The sequence below is a fragment of the Hordeum vulgare genome, chromosome 5H (assembly GCF_904849725.1).
Source record: "Hordeum vulgare subsp. vulgare chromosome 5H, MorexV3_pseudomolecules_assembly, whole genome shotgun sequence".
NCBI classification, from domain to species: Eukaryota; Viridiplantae; Streptophyta; class Magnoliopsida; order Poales; family Poaceae; genus Hordeum; species Hordeum vulgare.
In genome coordinates this window covers 96,086,586-96,104,935 of record NC_058522.1, presented here as the reverse complement: position 1 = coordinate 96,104,935, position 18,350 = coordinate 96,086,586, and the positions used below count along the sequence as shown (strand labels likewise).

The window sequence follows — 18,350 nt, the reverse complement described above, 5'->3', positions numbered from 1 at the left end:
CGACCCCACCACAGACCACCTTTTTTCTTTAATAATATTTTTTTTCTTCTCTTCTTCACCAGTCACGTGCAAGTGACCGGACATATAAGAAAAAAATATAAGGTGCGGTTGCCCGGATGAAAAAATTGGGGTTCAAAACGAACACGCCCGATCACTGACTGGGCGTGTTCAGGGGTGTTTAAGGGGTCGGATTTTCAAATTTAGGTTGTCCCTTGGCCCGCGGGTCTGACACAAGGTTAGAATCCGAGCTCTTCCACAGTGGTGTCTTACTGATGGCTCCCCCCAGAAGGGGCCTTCTTGGCCTTCCACGTAAGCTGTGCATGAAAGGCCAAAGCCAATCCCAGGGAACACTAAAGCTTCATAGGGTCTTTCTGATCAGGTGCAGGTAGTCCGCATGTTCACGGACATGTCTATTTCACCGAGTCTCTCTCCGTGACAGTGCCCAGATTGTTACGCCTTTTGTGCGGGTCGGAACTTACGTGACAAGGAATTTCGCTACCTTAGGACCGTTATAGTTACGGCCGCCATTCACCAGGGCTTCAGTCGCCGGCTTCCCTGTCATCAGTTCACCAACTTCATTGACCTTCCGGCAGTGGGCAGGCGTCAGCCCCCATACCTGGTCTTACGACTTTACGGAGACCTGTGTTTTGGTAAACAGTCATCCGGGCTGTAGATGCTCTAAGAGCATCTCTAGCAGACCCCGTAAAACGCAAACTGTAAAACTGGGATACGGGTCAAAAAAGGTATTTTAAGGGTCCATTTTAGCTACGCCCGAACAGAATTTGTAAAAGAGACTGTAAAACTGCGATAAAGTGCTCCTTCCTCCAGCCGGCTATGCCGGCCACGCCGACCGTGTCCAACCCCGTCGTCCGCGCCCCATCACCACGCCGGCCGAGCCGAGCCTCGCCGGCCATGCCTTTTCGCCCGTCGGCCATGCCCCGTCGCATCTGTCATCAGCGGCTTGCTCTGTTGCCAGCCGCACCGGCCGAGCCGTGCCCCTTTGCCTGCTGCGCTGGGAGGACTGTCGGCCATGCTGAGGTCATGGGAGGCCATGATGAGGTCGAGATCGTCCAATTCAAACAGCCGATGATCGATTGTGGCGTCCAGCAGCCTTTCCCGACATGCGGTGATGAATTCCGACGAGTTTAGGTCGGATTCCGGCAAACTCTCCGGCGGCATGTTTGCTCCGACGAGGTTTGACCGGTATACGGGGCCCCCTAGAATCGGTCTTTCAACCTTCAAAAATTAGGGTTTCAGGTGTGGTTTTTTCGTGCACCTTAAAAAATTAGGGTTTCAGATGTGGTTTTTTCGTGCATCTTAAAAAATTAGGGTTTCAGGTGTGGTTTTTCCGTGCACCTTAAAAAATTACAGGTTGGATCACTTTTACGGTTTTTATTTTACACACTTTTGCGAATAAAACATAACTTTTTTACCGAATTTAACCATTTATATGGGATTCTGATAGAGATCCTGATAGTATGGGACGCCAGGTCTCTCGAGTAATCGAGAAGGAACGCGTAGCAAAAGTAGAGACAATGGAAGAAGACGAAGGTGGAGCGGGGACCGGCTCTTTGCATGCATGCGTACGTGCCACTTGTTTGTGTCCGGGCGGGGTCCTAGATCTCGCAAAATGCCCGCCTACGTGTCCGTCGATCCACGCCGTCCCGTGGATCCTTTGGCTCTTTTCCGCATGACCATTTGGCTGGTGCGCGCATGCCATGCAAAGGTGACATGAACAAAAGCTGCGAGATGTCACCATGGCTGGTCACCGTGCGGGTCACGGGCTCGCAAAGGCGACGGACACGCGTCCGGCGCTGGCACGCTCGCCGGGGCTATAAATCCTCTACCACGTCCGCCACACACTCACACAGCCAAGTGTGATTCCGGTGACACATACTCTAGCAAGTGACTTGAGTGATCTGTGAGCAGCTAGCTGGCCAGTGAGCGGCGACGATGAGGGCACCTGCCTTCTCGCTGTGCTTGCTCTTGGCCCTCGTCGCGGCAAATGTTTCTAGCCTCGCCCTCGCTGGGCGGGTGCCGGAGCTGAAACTTGAGCCCAGCCTGGAGCCGAAGCCTACGCCACAGCCTGACCCCAAACCAGACCCGCGGACCGAGCCTAAACTCGCGCCGAAACCTGACCCGACACCCAAGCCCGACCCTAAACTACCGCCAAAACCAGACCCACAGCCAGACCCTAAACCGGCGCCAAAATCTGACCCAACGCCCAAGCCCGACCCTAAACCGGCGCCGAAACCTGACCCAGCACCCAAGCCCGACCCCAGACCCGACCCGCAGCCCGACCCTAAACCGGTGCCGAAGCCCGATCCCAAGCCCACGCCCGGCCCAAAGCCCGCTCCGGGCCCTGGCCCGAAGCCGGATCCGAAACCCCAGCCGCCGGAACAGTCATCCTCGCAGCCAAAGCAGCCGCCACGTTCGCCGCCAGGCTACTTCAACTGATGGGAGAGAGGCCCCTCAGCAGCCGCTTGGTAATGAAGAGTTAGCCTGCTTGCATTTGCGTGGGTCTTGGTGCTAAATTTGTCTCCGGTAATGGTTACTCCTACACAATGTACGTCTCTCTACGTATTGCATGGGAGTACGTAGTATGTATTGCATGTGTTCCCTCCGTCTATGTACGTCTTATCTCCAGTTTGTACGTGTGAGCCATCTTTGCGTCAGTGTATCTCCCGTGTGATGTACCATGAATAAACAGAGGAAGATGCATCATGCATGTATCTCAACGTACATTTGTTTCAGTACTTGACTTGATTTTTAGGTTGTTGCTCCCATGCATATGCATTCTCTACTACTCTAATTTTCTCCTTCGAACAGTTACTCCTTTAAGTTTCATCTGGTACGCAATGTTATCGTGTTCCTTCAACTATGCGTATTGTGCACTGTTCCATAATAAATGTGGCTAGTGGGAAATGGAAAGGCAGGAGACTGGACAAATGTCAAATTTCAGAAACTTAACCCACAGTTTCACTGTTTGGTTGGGCCGATATCGGGTCAGTCAGATTATTTTGCAGGTGGATCATGATCCATCTGGAAAGGCAGAGAAAGATATAGGTTACCCAACACAAAATATCATCACTTTTTTGAAAGAAATGTTGCCTCTTATATAAGTTATAATTAAAATTGAGTATGTGATTCCTGTAACATGACATAGAAAAGTGGCAGGAAACCAAATGTAAGGCCGACTCTCGCTTCCCACGTTTTGCCTCGAACCTCTTCACTTCAGACCTCCAGCAAACAACGGCTGAGATGAATAGCATAATGTGCATGTTGTAATGGCGTTGCGCCGTGATGGATGATGATGCTCTTCCTTCTCAGTTTCATATCACTGGTCAATACAACAGTGTGGTTGTGCATGCTGTTGGTAACACTAACCATGTGGTGACGACGACACTGTCTGCACACTGAAATTGGATTCGCCTCAGGCTCTGATGGTTGATGGCTTCTCGACAACAAGGGTAAGTAACAGGAACAGGCCAAAGGAGATGGCGAGTGACGTAGCCATCAAGATAAGCATGGCTTGTAGTGTGATGCTTGGGCTCAAGAAGAAGATGACTGCGATGGCACCTGATTGCCAAACCTTCAACTGTGCAAAAGCTGCTTCCTGCATTTGTCATTTTTTAAGACAAACTTAGCATTCATTTAAGATAACTTTTTTTGAATAAATTAATTTAAAATAACTCAGTTATATCAGCAAATGGAATGTGTCAAATTATACATTTCCTCATTAACACAAGGTCGACAGCAAATGAAATCTAACATTACATGGCTGGCATTTATTTTAAGATGAAGCAGCAGCCATCGGTATCTTATCATTGAAGGACAGGTAAGAATCGAATCGGAAATACTCCCTCCGTTCCTAAATATAAGGCATTTTAGAGGTTTCGCTAGGGGACTACATACAAATGTATATAGACATATTTTAGAGTGTAACTCATTTTGCTCCATATGTAGTCCCCTAGTGAAATCTTTAAAAAGACTAATATTTAGGAACGGAGGGAGTACAAAGTTAGGTATTTTTTGCTATTATATAGATCCACAACTTTTTTTTGTAGTGCACAGATGAATGTATTTATCAATGAAATTTTACAGGTATGTAGATCACATCTTAAATTCTTAATGCATATATGATGTTTTGAAATCTGAAACTTTGAGATACGAATTTTCATTTTTCTGAAAATACCTAGCTCCAATAGACCCACAAGCCAAACCACTGCACTTTGGTAAGAAACTAAGAATACCCAAATAAAACAAGATCTGTACAAAAGGGAAACTAGGATGTGTCTGTACAAGAAACACTAGAGAAAACAAACCATAGTATGATTACCTTGACATCCTCGAACAGCAACCCAAGTAATGCGCTTAACTGTGTATTCAAGACTCCATCACCAACACCCCATAAGGCACCTATAAATAGTGGAATCGCTGCACCAAGCAGTCCCTCCATTGGACTGCAAGCAAGATAACAATGAGTAGACTGCACTAGCAATGATACAGGAAGAGTGGCATGGCGAACAAGGAGAACTTAAAACATCAAACCTGTAAAAAAGAAGCAACCAGAACAGGACCACAGCCTGAACGATAGCTCCAACTGACACTATAAATGTAGCTGAATGAAGCCCAGAGGTAAAACGCCCAGCAACCAATGAACACTGCAATGTCAATCAAGCTTCAGATCAACTAAATATACAGTAGGGTCTTTCCAGTAGTTTAGAATAATGTGTATAAACTGTAAATAAATAGAAGATGATATGTTTTATACCCCCTCCGTTCGTAAATATAAGACCTTTTAGAGATTTCACTATAGACTACATACGGAGCAAAATGAGTGAATCTACATCCCAGAATATGACTACATACATCCGTATGTAGTTTATAGTGAAATCTGTAAAAGGTCTTATATTTAGGAACGGAGGGAGTAGTTGTTTGTTTAATTTGTGGACTTAGCTCTTTTTTAAGCCTGGAGCAACAGCAAATGAAAATGTGACCACAAACTGGTACTGGATAATGTTAACACCAAATTAATAGTTTCACTTACAACTACATCAGATGCGCCATAAATTGCCATGGCGCCACCGACTCCAGATATTCCAAGCACAGGTGTCACAATACTCTTTGTGAATACAGCCCTAAGAAATCCACAACATCATGTTAGAAAAGGCACAGAAAAGAGCTGAACCACCATCGATGCTGAAAAGACTTTCTGTTACTTACCATACAAATGCCTGTTGTAAACCTGAATATGCAATAAGAGGGATCAGAAGAATCATCCTTCGGTCCTTCAGAGGGGCAACAATATACTTCAACATAGCTCCAAATGAGGAGTGTGTTGAACCATTATCTCTTTTCTCGTCCCTTTTGGACAGTAAACACATCAATACAATGCCAATAATCATGCAGCCAAGAAACACAACAAACAGCAGATTTTTTCCTGTTACACTTCCTCCATCCTGAAGTGATATGAAGATGATAGGATTAAACACACATGATGTGCAAGTAAAATGGCAGTCCACAAGATGCTCATATAACACTAAAAGGACCCAAAATTGAGAGGCTAACCTTTCCATTTCTCAGTAGAGCAAGTGAGATCAAATTCCCAATGACCTACACAATTTAAATGTAATAGAAGTCGCTATGTCAGAGATCATTGTACCCATGTAGCTGTAGGGGGTATGTGCCTAACTGCTAAAGTAGCCCGTTGCATGTTTTAATAAATAGCTCTTGTGCGCTGTACCTGAGTGCTAGCGAACACACCCCAGAATTCTCCATTAAAGCTTCCTAAAGTTGGACCGTCGGGCAAATTATTGTCTCTTGCATGACTGAGGGCAGCAGAGGTAAGATATGTGCCCTGCATTGCAAACGGGTATGTACATGAACCAGAAATAAATGGGTACTAAATAGTTTATTGGAAAGCAAAATTATTACCTGCCCAACCCAAATGATTGACGCGGTAAAACCCAGGTACAGTGAAGCTGGTACCATTGTATACCTGATAATTTGTTGTTCAAGTTAACATCAAAGGAGTCACTACTGCAGATTGTTGTGTTTACTGGACTTCAAAAGAAATCCACAGGTATATTACACAACTGATTTTTTTTTTATCAGATTATGCAACACATCAAATAGGGCTAAAAGCCATTCATGATTAATATGAGGTTGTTACCAGAATACACGGTACTGAATTAGCTATTTGGGTTAGTTGAGATTTTTTTACTCCAGCTAAACAGGGTATCGGCTCATTGTGTTGTTTGAAATATAGAATGAATTGTTTGCACAATACGCCCTAGTAAACTGGACAGTAATGCAAAGCCTCTCCCTGATGCAAGAACACAGGCATATCTGGCCGATATGACTTCCAGAAATTTTTCCTGATAAAAACCTAAAATGGAGGGGTTGGGGCTTTGGCTCCAGGCTCAAACTCTATCTTGTGGTAGACTGCCCTCCTAGGGAGTGCTTGGGCAACTAACCATGTGGGGCATGACATCCCAAATTCATCATTTACATTAGGAATTTCCTGATAAGGTTCTGGTCCAAGATCGCCCGTCAACTAAGTAGGCTGCAACTGAAGTTCAGCTCTGACGAATCCAGGAACTAAATGACCAGCGAAAGAATTCGAATTCATGATCTTAACAAGGCCTAAGAGCCTAACTTCTCACAATTCAAGTAGCTATCGGGAGGAGATTGCAGCCCATGAAAACCGATCGACTATAATCAACGTCTCAACTACGAACAAAATCACATGACGAGATTACGAGACAACAAATCATCGAATAAAATTGACACTTCTGTCTAACTTAACCGAACTTCTTTCAGCGGAATGAACATTGTCTAGGCAGGCATTCTATCAAGCAGGGACCAAGCATCCAAACCAAACACTGCTATACAGAGCAGCGCGGCACTGTCATGTCAAGAGTCTGCCAGACTGTGCGACTCGTGACCATACGCACCATGTCGGGACCAGGTTGGCGAGGATGAAGAGCAGGTAGCCGCTGGTGCCGACGACGAGCGCGCGGCTGGCGCCCAGCCACCTGACCACCGGCGACGCCGCGAACGCGAAGAGCGTGAAGGAGGTGTAGAGGACCCCCATGGAGACGGTGCCCAGGTCGCCCTCCTGCAGCCAGGATCCCCATCCATCAGGATCCAACCGAGCGAGATGGAGGCGAGGGACAAGGGAGGGAGGCGCGCGTACTTTGTTGACGGTGCTCTGGAGGTTCTGGGCGGCGCTGTAGGCGGAGAACACGAACAGGAAGGCGACGGAGAGGACGTGCACGTCGGCGGCGTGGCTCCTCGAAGCGGGCGCGGCCAGGAGCGGCGCCGCCGCCTCCTCGTCGTCCCGGCGGGCGTCCATCGCGGTAGGCTCTTCTAGAAGCAGCGCGAGGGGAGGCGTGGGAGGAGTGGCGCCTGTATAAGCTTTTTATGCCACGGCCTACAGTCGCTCCTCTCTTTACCGCGGAGGAGAAGGCGGCCGGCGGGCGAGCGGGCGAGCGGAGAGCACTAGGCGGCCCACATGGCAGTGGCTCGTTTTGCTAGCCGTAGACCGTGGCTGCCGCGAACTATCTGGCCGTGCGCGCTTGCCATCTTGCTGCCGTTTTCTTGGCCGTGTGCCATTTTTGTTCTCATATTTCCGGCGATCGCTGTCTGTGCATTGTTGGTGTGTCTGCCGTCTGTTTATCTAGGAGAAAGATATTTTTTTATCGATGCCATGTGAGTGTAAGAGAGATACACGTGGAGCTAGAGGATCTGCTTGTCTGGAAGTAACCCCCACTTCACTATGACCACAAAACTCAAATCATCCAAATAATCTTGTCTATAAAAACGTTTTATATTATGAGACGAAAGAAAAAACATACAAAATTATCATATACCATTATCGAACGGAGAGGGTAGATTCATGGCAGGCCGTATAGCCAACTTAATGGTCCAATTTTCCTTTAAAGAAAACTTCATGGTCGAACTTAGGATGGTGACACGGATTCATCGACAACATCGCAACCCTGCTTAGTACTCTTTCAGTTTTAAAACACATGTGTTTAACTTTAATATAATTTTATATTAAGGCTAGTATAAAATTGAGACATTTTAAAAAAAGTTGAAACATTTATTTTAAAAAATATATATTACTATTCCCTTTATACTGCAATACTTGTAGTTGAGGGTATTTGTATTAATATTTATTTAGGTTAATCGCTCCGCCCGCCGGGCCGTGCCCTAGCTTAAGATCCACGCTGCACTTGAGCACATAAAGCATTCAGTTCCTGGCCTGCACACCTTGTTGGTATCCTGCTTGGAGCTTCTGCAGGGTGACGACTGACGGCGACGGTGGTTGGAACTTGCTTCGTATCCAATGCTGCCGCCGATGGAAATAAACTTTTTGTCTATTTACGTACATATCCGGTTGCTGTTTGGGTAATCCTCGTATGTGCCTACTCCAAAGGTTCCACTTGTCAGGTGGCACATCTGATCGTATCTAAAAGGAAAAGGTAGCGCTAGGCGCGCATCGGCGGCTGCCGACCAAGCTGTTCTACTCCAAGCCTCCAACTACAACCGGACAAGCGCAGCCCCAAAAATATCCGCTAGTTATTCGTTGTCCATCTCAATATGAAATGAGCCAAAATGTTACAAGGCTTAAACCAAAATTGGGTGTATATAATTTTCTTAAGAAATGAGTGTAGTACAAAATCTCATTTTTTTTCTCCAAAATGGTGGTCAACTTCTGACCTCTGCAATGGTTGATGCATACATTCATTCATTATTAATTTTCAAGCATTGATGTTGAACAAATCATTTTACAAAAATGAAAGAGAATATTGAAACTCAAGACATCCAGAAAGGACCTATCTTGCGACGGTGTCTTCACAATTCCACCTTAGACTCTATTTTTCTTATAAAGGTCATTTTATTGAATCAAAATATAACATCAAATGGATACATAGCATAATGAGCAACACCCAGGCTCTACAGAACTAAGATGCAGACAGCCAAACAAACACAAACTAACATAAGATAAAGAGACGTCATATTAGCAACAGTATGATCATATAGGACAGACAATATGCCTATGTCGAAGGAGGTGGTGCACCAATTCAAAGATTATGTTGTCATCTATGTTGGATAAAGACCTCCCTAGCCATCCGCTCCAACCGCATACACACCGTCTTAAACAACAGTTAGTACTCCGTTCGGTGTATCATAGACCAGGTGCAAAGAGAGTGCTTACCGTGAAAAATAACATGCAAAGGGGAGGTATTTTTGTCCTCGAAAACTAAATCATTTCTGCATAGCCAAAGCGTCCAAAATAAGGCATATGCTCCTACCCAAATTAGCGTTTTGAACCTATTACATCCAACTAATGACCAAAAATATTGCAACATTGAGCGGATACAAATTGAAAGCTATTTGGATGACTGGCCACATAGAGCGCCCAAATTTACATGAAAAAATAGGTGTTTGATTGTCTCGTCATGAATACAATCTCCTTACTTCCTTGCCAATCGCGACGGGTGAGATTGTCTTTTGGTAACATAACCCCCTTTGAAGATACCACACGAATATTTTAAATTTTAGTGACATCTTCGACATTCAAATTTTCTTATTATAATGCACCAGGACCTCTGAATGCGTGAGACATCGAGTCGAATGTGAAGGACCCAGATGCAGTGAGGTTCCAGCGGAACATCTCTCACCCTTGTGTCAGGTTAATCAACTCCAATTGACATAACAAATTTTGTCATGACATAAGACCAGGGGGCAATCAAATCCGCCTGAAAGAAATATTCGACGGGAATGAACCAAGCACCTGCGACGGAGTATCATTCTTATCGCGAACAATGCGGTACAAAGCTGGATATTGCTCTCGGAGGCTGGCATTGTTTAGCTAGTCGTCCTTCCAGAAACGAATCTCCGTCCCATCTTTATTCGTGAAGGATCCAAAGCGAAAAGTGTTTCTTTACCGTCATTAGACAAGCCCAAAAGTGTGAGTCACCAAGTTTCCAATAGACTTTTGACATGGTTTTTTGGCCTAGGGACTTATGCGCGGCAAGGTTTGCCAAACGCCACCCTCAGTAAGTAGTTGAGTAACCATTTACTGAGTAAGGCATCATTCGTGACCTGGAGGTCATGAATGCCAAGTCCACCTTAGTCTTTGGACCTACAAACCACGCTTTATTTGACTAGCCTGTATTTTTTCTTTTCTCTATCCTCTTGTCAAAAGAATCTAGATCTGAAATAATCCAGCCTCTGCAATAATCCTTTTAGGAGTCGGAAAAAAGAAAACATATAAAGAACCATTTTTGTTCGGACTGAGTTGATTAAGACTAATCGTTCTTCAACAAAGAGCAAATTGTCTTTTCAACTGCTTAACCGTTTCTCTAAGCACATTTCGACATGTTTCCACTCCGCACTAGTGAGACGCTGACAATGAATCGTAATTCTCGAATGTTTAATTGAGAATTGACCATAGGCACAACCAAACAGGTTGGCATACTCAGTCGCTGCCTCACTGGCTTCTCCAAAGCAAAACAATTCACTTTTATGAAAATTAATTTTAGGGCATGGCGTCTGCTCAAACGTGAAAGCAATAATTTCAGTTTCAAGCGTTATCAAGGTCATGTTCCATAAAAATAATTGAATCATTAGCATGTTGCATAATAGAAAAGCCACCATCCACACGATGGGGCACTACTCCTATAATTTGATTGTCTTGTTTGGCGCAATCAATCAGAATATCCAACATGTCAACAAAGATGTTAAATAATATTGGAGACATGGGTCACCCTATCATGGTCCTTTTTCATCTGGAAGTAATGGCCTATGTTATTATTGTCTTCGACAGCCACACTATCTCTGGTAACAAAATTTTGGATCAACTCGCGTCATTTATCGGATAATCCTCTCGCTCTTATGGATGGTTGAAGGAATGGCCATTTGACCATGGCATAGGCCTTTCCGAACTCAATCTTGAATGCTACTCCACTCATGTTTTTACAGTGCATCTCGTGAACACTCTCATGTCGAATTACTACTCCATCGAGTATATTTTTACCTTGCATGAAAGCCGTTTGAGATGGTCGAGGGACATGGTCAGCAACCGTGTTGAGCCTAGTAGTAGCAACTTTGATGAATTTTTTGGAATCTGATATTAAGGAGACATATGGATCTATTGTTGAGTAAATTGCAGAAAACAACCACTTTGAAGGCTAGGTTTGCAGAAAACACTATGTGACATTTTGCATTGCACAAAACACCATGCCTGCCATAATCCTTTTGCAAATAACACTAAGAGCAAGTACAATAAGATACAGTCAGCAGGCTGTAAGGATTAAATACTATATTTTTGCTGAGTTGGATGAGAGAGAAGGGAAGCGGGCTCTTCGTGAAGAGCCAGCTCTAACACGTGCTCCTAGGTGCTTTGTGAGAATGAAAGGTGGGCCATATATGATAAAAGTAGTACTCTTTTATAGCTAACTATTGTACAAGCTAGCTATAAGATGGGCTATAAGACTGCTTATAGCCAGCAGTTGGCTATACTATTAACCATGCTCTAATAGGCGGATTTGCCTCGATTGGGCATATTTATGATAGATGGGGCCGCCAGTCAGGCTGATGTGGCATAAATTTCTAACACCGTTACGTTATGTTGAACTGTTTTGCTAGACATGGGTCACACTTGTCATCATTTCATCCTGGTCTTCTCTCCTCCCTAATTTCTCTCTCTCTCTCCCGAACAAGAAGCATGCAGGAGCGCCGCCGCCGCCCATCGCCATGGCCCTTGAGCTCCAAGAATATCGCCATCGTTAACCAGCCCTCGTCTGGATCCGGCAAGAATCGAGCCGCCGCTCCATTCCGTACCTCGGATTCGTGCCCCTTCGCTCCAATTTGAGCTCGGATCTCGCAAGAACAGTGACGAGCGGCGGCCCCTACTATGACCTTCGTGCCCCATCACCGCCATTAGCCCGTCCTCGCCTGGATCCGGCAATAACAGAGCCACTGCTACCTTCCGCACCTCGTATCCGTGCTCCCTGGTGGGACGTGGTCGAGCATTGGTGGCCTCTGGCACGATCTTTGCGCGGCAATGACGACCTCTGCCTCGGCCATGGCACCTCGAGCCATAGCAGCCGCAGGTGAGGCGAGCAGCAGCAGCAGGCGCGACGAGCAGTAGCAGTGGGCGCAGCAAGCAGCAAGAACGGCGAATGGCGGGCTTGAGGAGCAGCGGGTGCGGGGAACAACGGGCGCGACAGATGCAGCGGGCACGGCGAGTAGCAAGCGTGGCGAGCACGAGGCATGGCAGCATGGATCCGACGGGTATGTGCACCGATCCCGACTGGAACTTGCTGAAGTGGTGCGGCGGCTCACACACGACCTGATCTTGACAAAGATAATGAATTTGTGTTGACTAGATCCCCCCCCCCCCCTCAGTTTCTTTCAATGACAGGTGGACCCCACAGGCCCACACATGATGATAACATCACCATTTAAGCGGTACCACGTCAGCTTGACTGGTGGGCCCCATCGATCATAATCGTGCTCAGCCAAGGCAAATCTGTTGATGAGTGTTATTTGCAAAAGGATTACCGTAGACACGGTGTTTTTTTGCAACAAAAATGCATTATGGTGTTTTCTGCGAACCTAGCCCTTAAAGTGGTGGTTTAGTGCAATTTACTATCTATTGTTAGGCCCGCTCAACCTTCTTATTTTTCGGCAACAAAACGATCTTACCAAAATTAAGCCTGAATAGATCAACTTGCCCGCTATGAAGACAATTGAATAACTCTAATAGGTCAATATTGATGATATTCCAAAAAAATTGATAGAATTCCGTGGGGAAGCCATCAGGGCCTGGAGCTTTGTTATGTTCCATTTGAAACACCGCAGCCCCGACCTCCTCCTCAAAGAAAGGTGGCGTGAGGATACCATTCTCTTCTTGTGTGACTTGTGGAATACCATCTGTTCTAGTCTCGTTAAGGATTAAGTTCCCTTCACAGGTGCCAAAAACAGATTTGTAGTATTTGGAGCTATAACTTTTGAGCTCTGTCTGACCTTTGATCTTTCCTTCATCTTGTTGGAGTCTAAAGATACGCTTATTCCTATGCTGACCATTGGCAACCAGTTGGAAGTATCGTGTATTATTGTCTCTCTTCAAGATGAAGTCGGCTTTGGATCTTTGGTACTATTTGATTTCCTCTTTTTGCAACATTGGATTGATTTTTCAATTCGATATCTTGTTATCACAAGATGCGAGTCTTTGTGATTTTGTCGAGGTCGTCAATAATGGTGGCGACACATTCCTTTTCATTTTTCTACATTCCATTGGTGTGTTTCCCCCATCCACATAGGTACTGCCTTGTGATCCTTATTTTAAAGTTCCATTTCTGAATAGGTGTCCTTGAACCCTATGATTTGGGACAAAACAACTACAAGTTTGCTATCCTCGCATGAAGCCTTCTATAAGAGAGCATCATGTGTGTGTTTGTTGGACATGTTTAGAGCTGGCCAAACGACCCGGCCCGGCACTGCACGAGCCATAGGGGCACAATTGGTATACAAGTCGTGTTGTGTCGGCCCGCGTGCGAAGCCTTGCGAACCAGGCACGATCCCTATACTTATCGGGTCGGCCAATCGTCATGTCAGGCACGCTGGGCCACAAGCTGTTTGGTTTAAAAAGCTTTAAAAAGTTGTTTGCCTGTTGGGGACATGTTCAACCAAATCTCGAACTTGGGATTTTCATTTATAAAGCAAAGCTCCGAGTCAACACCTTCAATAAGGTCATGAACCATGCACGTTAATGTTACCTGATCAAGCCAGGGGTAAGATCAGAGGTTTCCATCCAGAGTACACGCAACATGCATACATTGTCGAACTGCCAGTAACCTTTCTACCGATGATGATGACTTGCTAGACGGACCCGGCATTGAGAGAGTCTGAATCCCATCCAAACTTCTTGAGAACAAGGTAGAAGCAAGTTCAAGATCACGGGCTTGATTCTACACATCGTCGTAACACCGTTCATCCTCGACGATCGGAGGGGCGCACTAGATGTAGGGTTGCAACTAGATCTACTTGTTGATGCAACCTTAAAAACTTTATTTTCTTCTTTGACAGAATGCCATTTGTACATCCTAAATGCTCATTTACGTAGGTGCATCTACTTAACACATGTCTAAACTATGAATACGAAAAATAATGAAGAAAAGTACAAATTTCACAAAGACCATATACTAAGGCGCACTCGTTGGTTTGACTCGAGACGCTCCCCTCTTATGTTCTTCGGTTCAAACACTTGGATCTAGTGACACTCTTGACTCTTGTAGGCCATGGTCCACCTTTTTGCTTTTCCTTATTTATTTTCCTATTCTTTTCATTTTCCAAGTGTCGATTATCTACGGGAAAAGAGCCAAGCCCGAGGAAAGAGACAAGAGAAAGAAATAAAAAAGAGTTCATTGCAATGTCATTAAATTGTCTTCACACAATTCCCTAAAAAAGTAATTGTCTTCGGACAGGGAAAACATATTACTACCTTCGTTTCAGTTTATAAGTCCGGCACGTGTACCTAGGTCATTAATTTAACCAACTTAATGAGAGACATATATTACAAAAAATATATCATTAGAAACTTCAGATGTTCTATTTTTTAATAATATAATTTTTATGTTAAATAACATATTTTATATAAGTCAAATTGACGATCTAGGTACACGTGCATGTCTTATAAACTATGACAGAGTGAGTAGTACTTGCTAACTTTTCAGTGGAAAGGCGCCAACCAACAATGTTGGCGACAATATCCGCCAACCCTCATTTTTCGTGGCCTGAGGTGCGCATGGGCAGAACCGGCGAGGTGGGTTGACTTGGCAGATGGCCGCCCGCCTCATATTTGTATCTGGTGACGTTTTGTTGCACATGTCGAACATCTTTTTGCAGTGAGAATTGAGTTTCTTACTCTCATTCAGAACAAACTGAAATTTGCGTGCGGATCAGATTATGCAGCTACATTGGGATCTTGCGTAGGGTCACGCATTTCATTTTGCTTGCACGGCAAGCACGAAAGGGACGTCGACATAGTGGAAAGCAAATGCTGAGCTGGCAAGTTAGTTAGTAGATTTGTCGTTTTACCACCTATGTGTTCCCCTATTTCGTCCCCTACACGGCCAAATTACACTGTCACTCGGATGAATCTTCGCCACACAGATTGAGTCAGCTCGGGATATGTCGGAACCAACAAGAATATACCGAGGACAGAGAAATTACGGCAGAAGCAATCGGAGATAGCGGCTTGGTGGTAGCTTACATACCAGGAAGGGGCGAGGTTGGCGGCGATGAAGAGGAGGTAGCCGGAGGTGCCGAGCACGAGCGCTCGCCTGGACCCCATCCCCCGCACCACCGGCGAACCCACGACCGAGAACGCCGTGAACGACGTGTACAGCAACCCCAGCGATATTGACCCCAAATTGCCGTCCTGCGTGCGAGAGCCCGGGCGGCCGGCGCCAATCAGTCATATCGCCACGCCACCGTCGGTCGCGCCCGAGCGTGCGTGCGTGCGCTGGGGAATTGTTGGCATGGGAGGATGCGTACCGTGTTGACGGTGCTCTGGAGATTCTGCGCGGCGTGGTAGGCGAGGAAGACGAAGAAGAAGGCCAAGCTGAGGAGGTGCAGGTCGCGGGTCGGCGACGCTGTGCCTGAACCGCGGCCGCCGTCGCCGGGGACGGAGACTAGGGGAGCCGCCTCCTCCTCGTCGTGGGACGCCGCGAGCTCGGGTCCGGCCGCTATGGAGTCCATGGCGGCCGGTGTGGAGCGGCCGGCCGGGCTGATTGGGGGGAGGAGTCAACTGCCGGATCCTTGGCTTTCGCGTGCGGTGATTTGGGGAGGGAAGGGTGCGGGCTTTTCAAATTCGTGACGTTTCAAGGGTGTCTGTGAATAAAATCTGGAGTTGTGTGGCATAAGAAAAGACTCAAGTGCAAAAATTGGTAGCCTGTTACCTTCCAGATAATATCAGGGGCTTTTTTGATAATGTTGATCATTTTGGTGAGTGGATTTATTTTCTAGAGAGAGGTGGCCTTTTTTCCTTCCGCAAAAAAAAAGTTTTATTTTTCCAAGTTTTCTTGAATCCATAGCTTAGTGATTTGTCTATATACTCTACGTAACTTTATGCAAGAAATATGTTTTTTTAATATAATCTCTCCCTAAAAATAAAGTAAATAGGGTTTCTGGTCGTCCGTCATGGCATTTTTGCAAAAAGACCCTTTCATTTTCTGTTAATAAACCCGCAGTCCTTTCTTTAGTGAGGAAACGTTTCACTTTTATGATTAAGACCCTATATGTTTTCTTTGGCTGGTGTCGCTGTTGGAATTATGCCCTAGAGGCAATAATAAATATAGTTATTATTATAATTCCTGTATCAAGATAATCGTTTATTATCCATACTATAATTGTATTGAATGAAGACTTATATACATGTGTGGAAATATAGACAAAACACTGTCCCTAGCAAGCCTCTAGTTGGCTAGCCAGTTGATCAAAGATAGTCAGTGTCTTCTGATTATGAACAAGGTGTTGTTGCTTGATAACTGGATCACGTCATTAGGAGAATCACGTGATGGACTAGACCCAAACTAATAGACGTAGCATGTTGATCGTGTCATTTTGTTGCTACTGTTTTCTGCGTGTCAAGTATTTGTTCCTATGACCATGAGATCATATAACTCACTGACACCGGAGGAATACTTTGTGTGTATCAAACGTCGCAACGTAACTGGGTGACTATAAAGATGCTCTACAGGTATCTCCGAAGGTGTTCGTTGAGTTAGTATGGATCTAGACTGGAATTTGTCACTCCGTGTGACGGAGAGGTATCTCGGGGCCCACTCGGTAATACAACATCACACACAAGCCTTGCAAGCAATGTGACTTAGTGTAAGTTACGAGATCTTGTATTACGGAACGAGTAAAGAGACTTGCCGGTAAACGAGATTGAAATAGGTATGCGGATACTGACGATCGAATCTCGAGCAAGTAACATACCGAAGGACAAAGGGAATGACATACGGGATTATATGAATCCTTGGCACTGAGGTTCAAACGATAAGATCTTCGTAGAATATGTAGGATCCAATATGGACATTCAGGTCCCGCTATTGGATATTGACCGAGGAGTCTCTCGGGCCATGTCTACATAGTTCTCGAACCCGCAGGGTCTGCACACTTAAGGTTCGACGTTGTTTTATGCGTATTTGAGTTGTATGGTTGGTTACCGAATGTTGTTCGGAGTCCCGGATGAGATCACGGACGTCACGAGGGTTTCCGGAATGGTCCGGAAACGAAGATTGATATATAGGATGACCTCATTTGATTACCGGAAGGTTTTCGGAGTTACCGGGAATGTACCGGGAATGACGAATGGGTTCCGGGTGTTCACCGGGGGGGGGGGGGGCAACCCACCTCGGGGAAGCCCATAGGCCTTGGGGGTGGCGCACCATCCCTTAGTGGGCTGGTGGGACAAACCAAGAAGGCCCTATGCGCCATAGGAAGAAAATCAAATAGAAAAGAAAAAAAAGAGGAGGTGGGAAAAGGGGGAAGGACTCCTCCTTCCAAACCTAGTTGGACTCGGTTTGGAAGGGGAGGGTTGCCCCCCTTGGCTAGGCTGACCCCCTTGGGAGCCCTTGGACCCCAAGGCAAGGCTCCCCCTCCTCCCCCTATATATACGGAGGTTTTAGGGCTGATTTGAGACAACTTTGCCACGACAGCCCGACCACATATCTCCACGGTTTTACCTCTAGATCGCGTTTCTGCGGAGCTCGGGCGGAGCCGTGCTGAGATAAGATCATCACCAACCTCCGGAGCGCCGTCACGCTGCCGAAGAACTCATCTACCTCTCCGTCTCTCTTGCTGGATCAAGAAGGCCGAGATCATCGTCGAGTTGTACGTGTGCTGAACGCGGAGGTGCCGTCCGTTCGGCACTAGATCGTGGGACTGATCGCGGGATGGTTCGCGGGGCGGATCGAGGGACGTGAGGACGTTCCACTACATCAACCGCGTTTCTTAACGCTTCTGCTGTGCGGTCTACAAGGGTACGTAGATCGAATATCCCCTCTCATAGATGGACATCACCATGATAGGTCTTCGTGCGCGTAGGGAATTTTTTGTTTCCCATGCGACGTTCCCCAACAGTGGCATCATGAGCTAGGTTCATGCGTAGATGTCTTCTCGAGTAGAACACAAAAGTTTTTGTGGGCGGTGATGTGCGTTTTACTGCCCTCCTTAGTCTTTTCTTGATTCCGCGGTATTGTTGGATTGAAGCGGCTTGGACCGACATTACTCGTACGCTTACGAGAGACTGGTTTCATCGC

The 18,350-nt window shown here is 46.0% G+C and overlaps 2 protein-coding genes across 3 annotated transcripts; one reads left to right on the top strand and one right to left on the bottom strand.

Moving 5' to 3' along the window:
- Positions 1 to 1,871: 1,871 nt before the first annotated feature.
- LOC123400177 (protein TsetseEP-like) lies at positions 1,872 to 2,753 on the top strand. The gene has a single exon (XM_045094595.1). It carries the CDS (start codon positions 1,954 to 1,956, stop codon positions 2,455 to 2,457), a length of 504 nt encoding a protein of 167 aa, XP_044950530.1. The 5' UTR covers positions 1,872 to 1,953; the 3' UTR covers positions 2,458 to 2,753.
- Positions 2,754 to 2,956: 203 nt separating this feature from the next.
- On the bottom strand, positions 2,957 to 15,943 carry LOC123400176 (UNC93-like protein 3). 2 transcript variants are annotated; one of them, XM_045094592.1, is made up of 10 exons: positions 15,580 to 15,943; positions 15,300 to 15,463; positions 5,938 to 6,001; positions 5,747 to 5,860; positions 5,572 to 5,616; positions 5,227 to 5,462; positions 5,051 to 5,141; positions 4,552 to 4,664; positions 4,340 to 4,463; positions 2,957 to 3,616 (listed from the first exon to the last, which is right to left on the bottom strand). In XM_045094592.1, exons 1-10 carry the CDS (start codon positions 15,781 to 15,783, stop codon positions 3,434 to 3,436), a joined length of 1,338 nt encoding a protein of 445 aa, XP_044950527.1. In that variant the 5' UTR covers positions 15,784 to 15,943; the 3' UTR covers positions 2,957 to 3,433. The 2 variants fall into 2 exon arrangements, with proteins under 2 accessions (XP_044950527.1, XP_044950529.1); XM_045094594.1 differs by lacking the exons at positions 15,300 to 15,463; positions 15,580 to 15,943 and adding exons at positions 6,960 to 7,123; positions 7,202 to 7,778.
- Between the last annotated feature and the right edge of the window lie 2,407 nt (positions 15,944 to 18,350).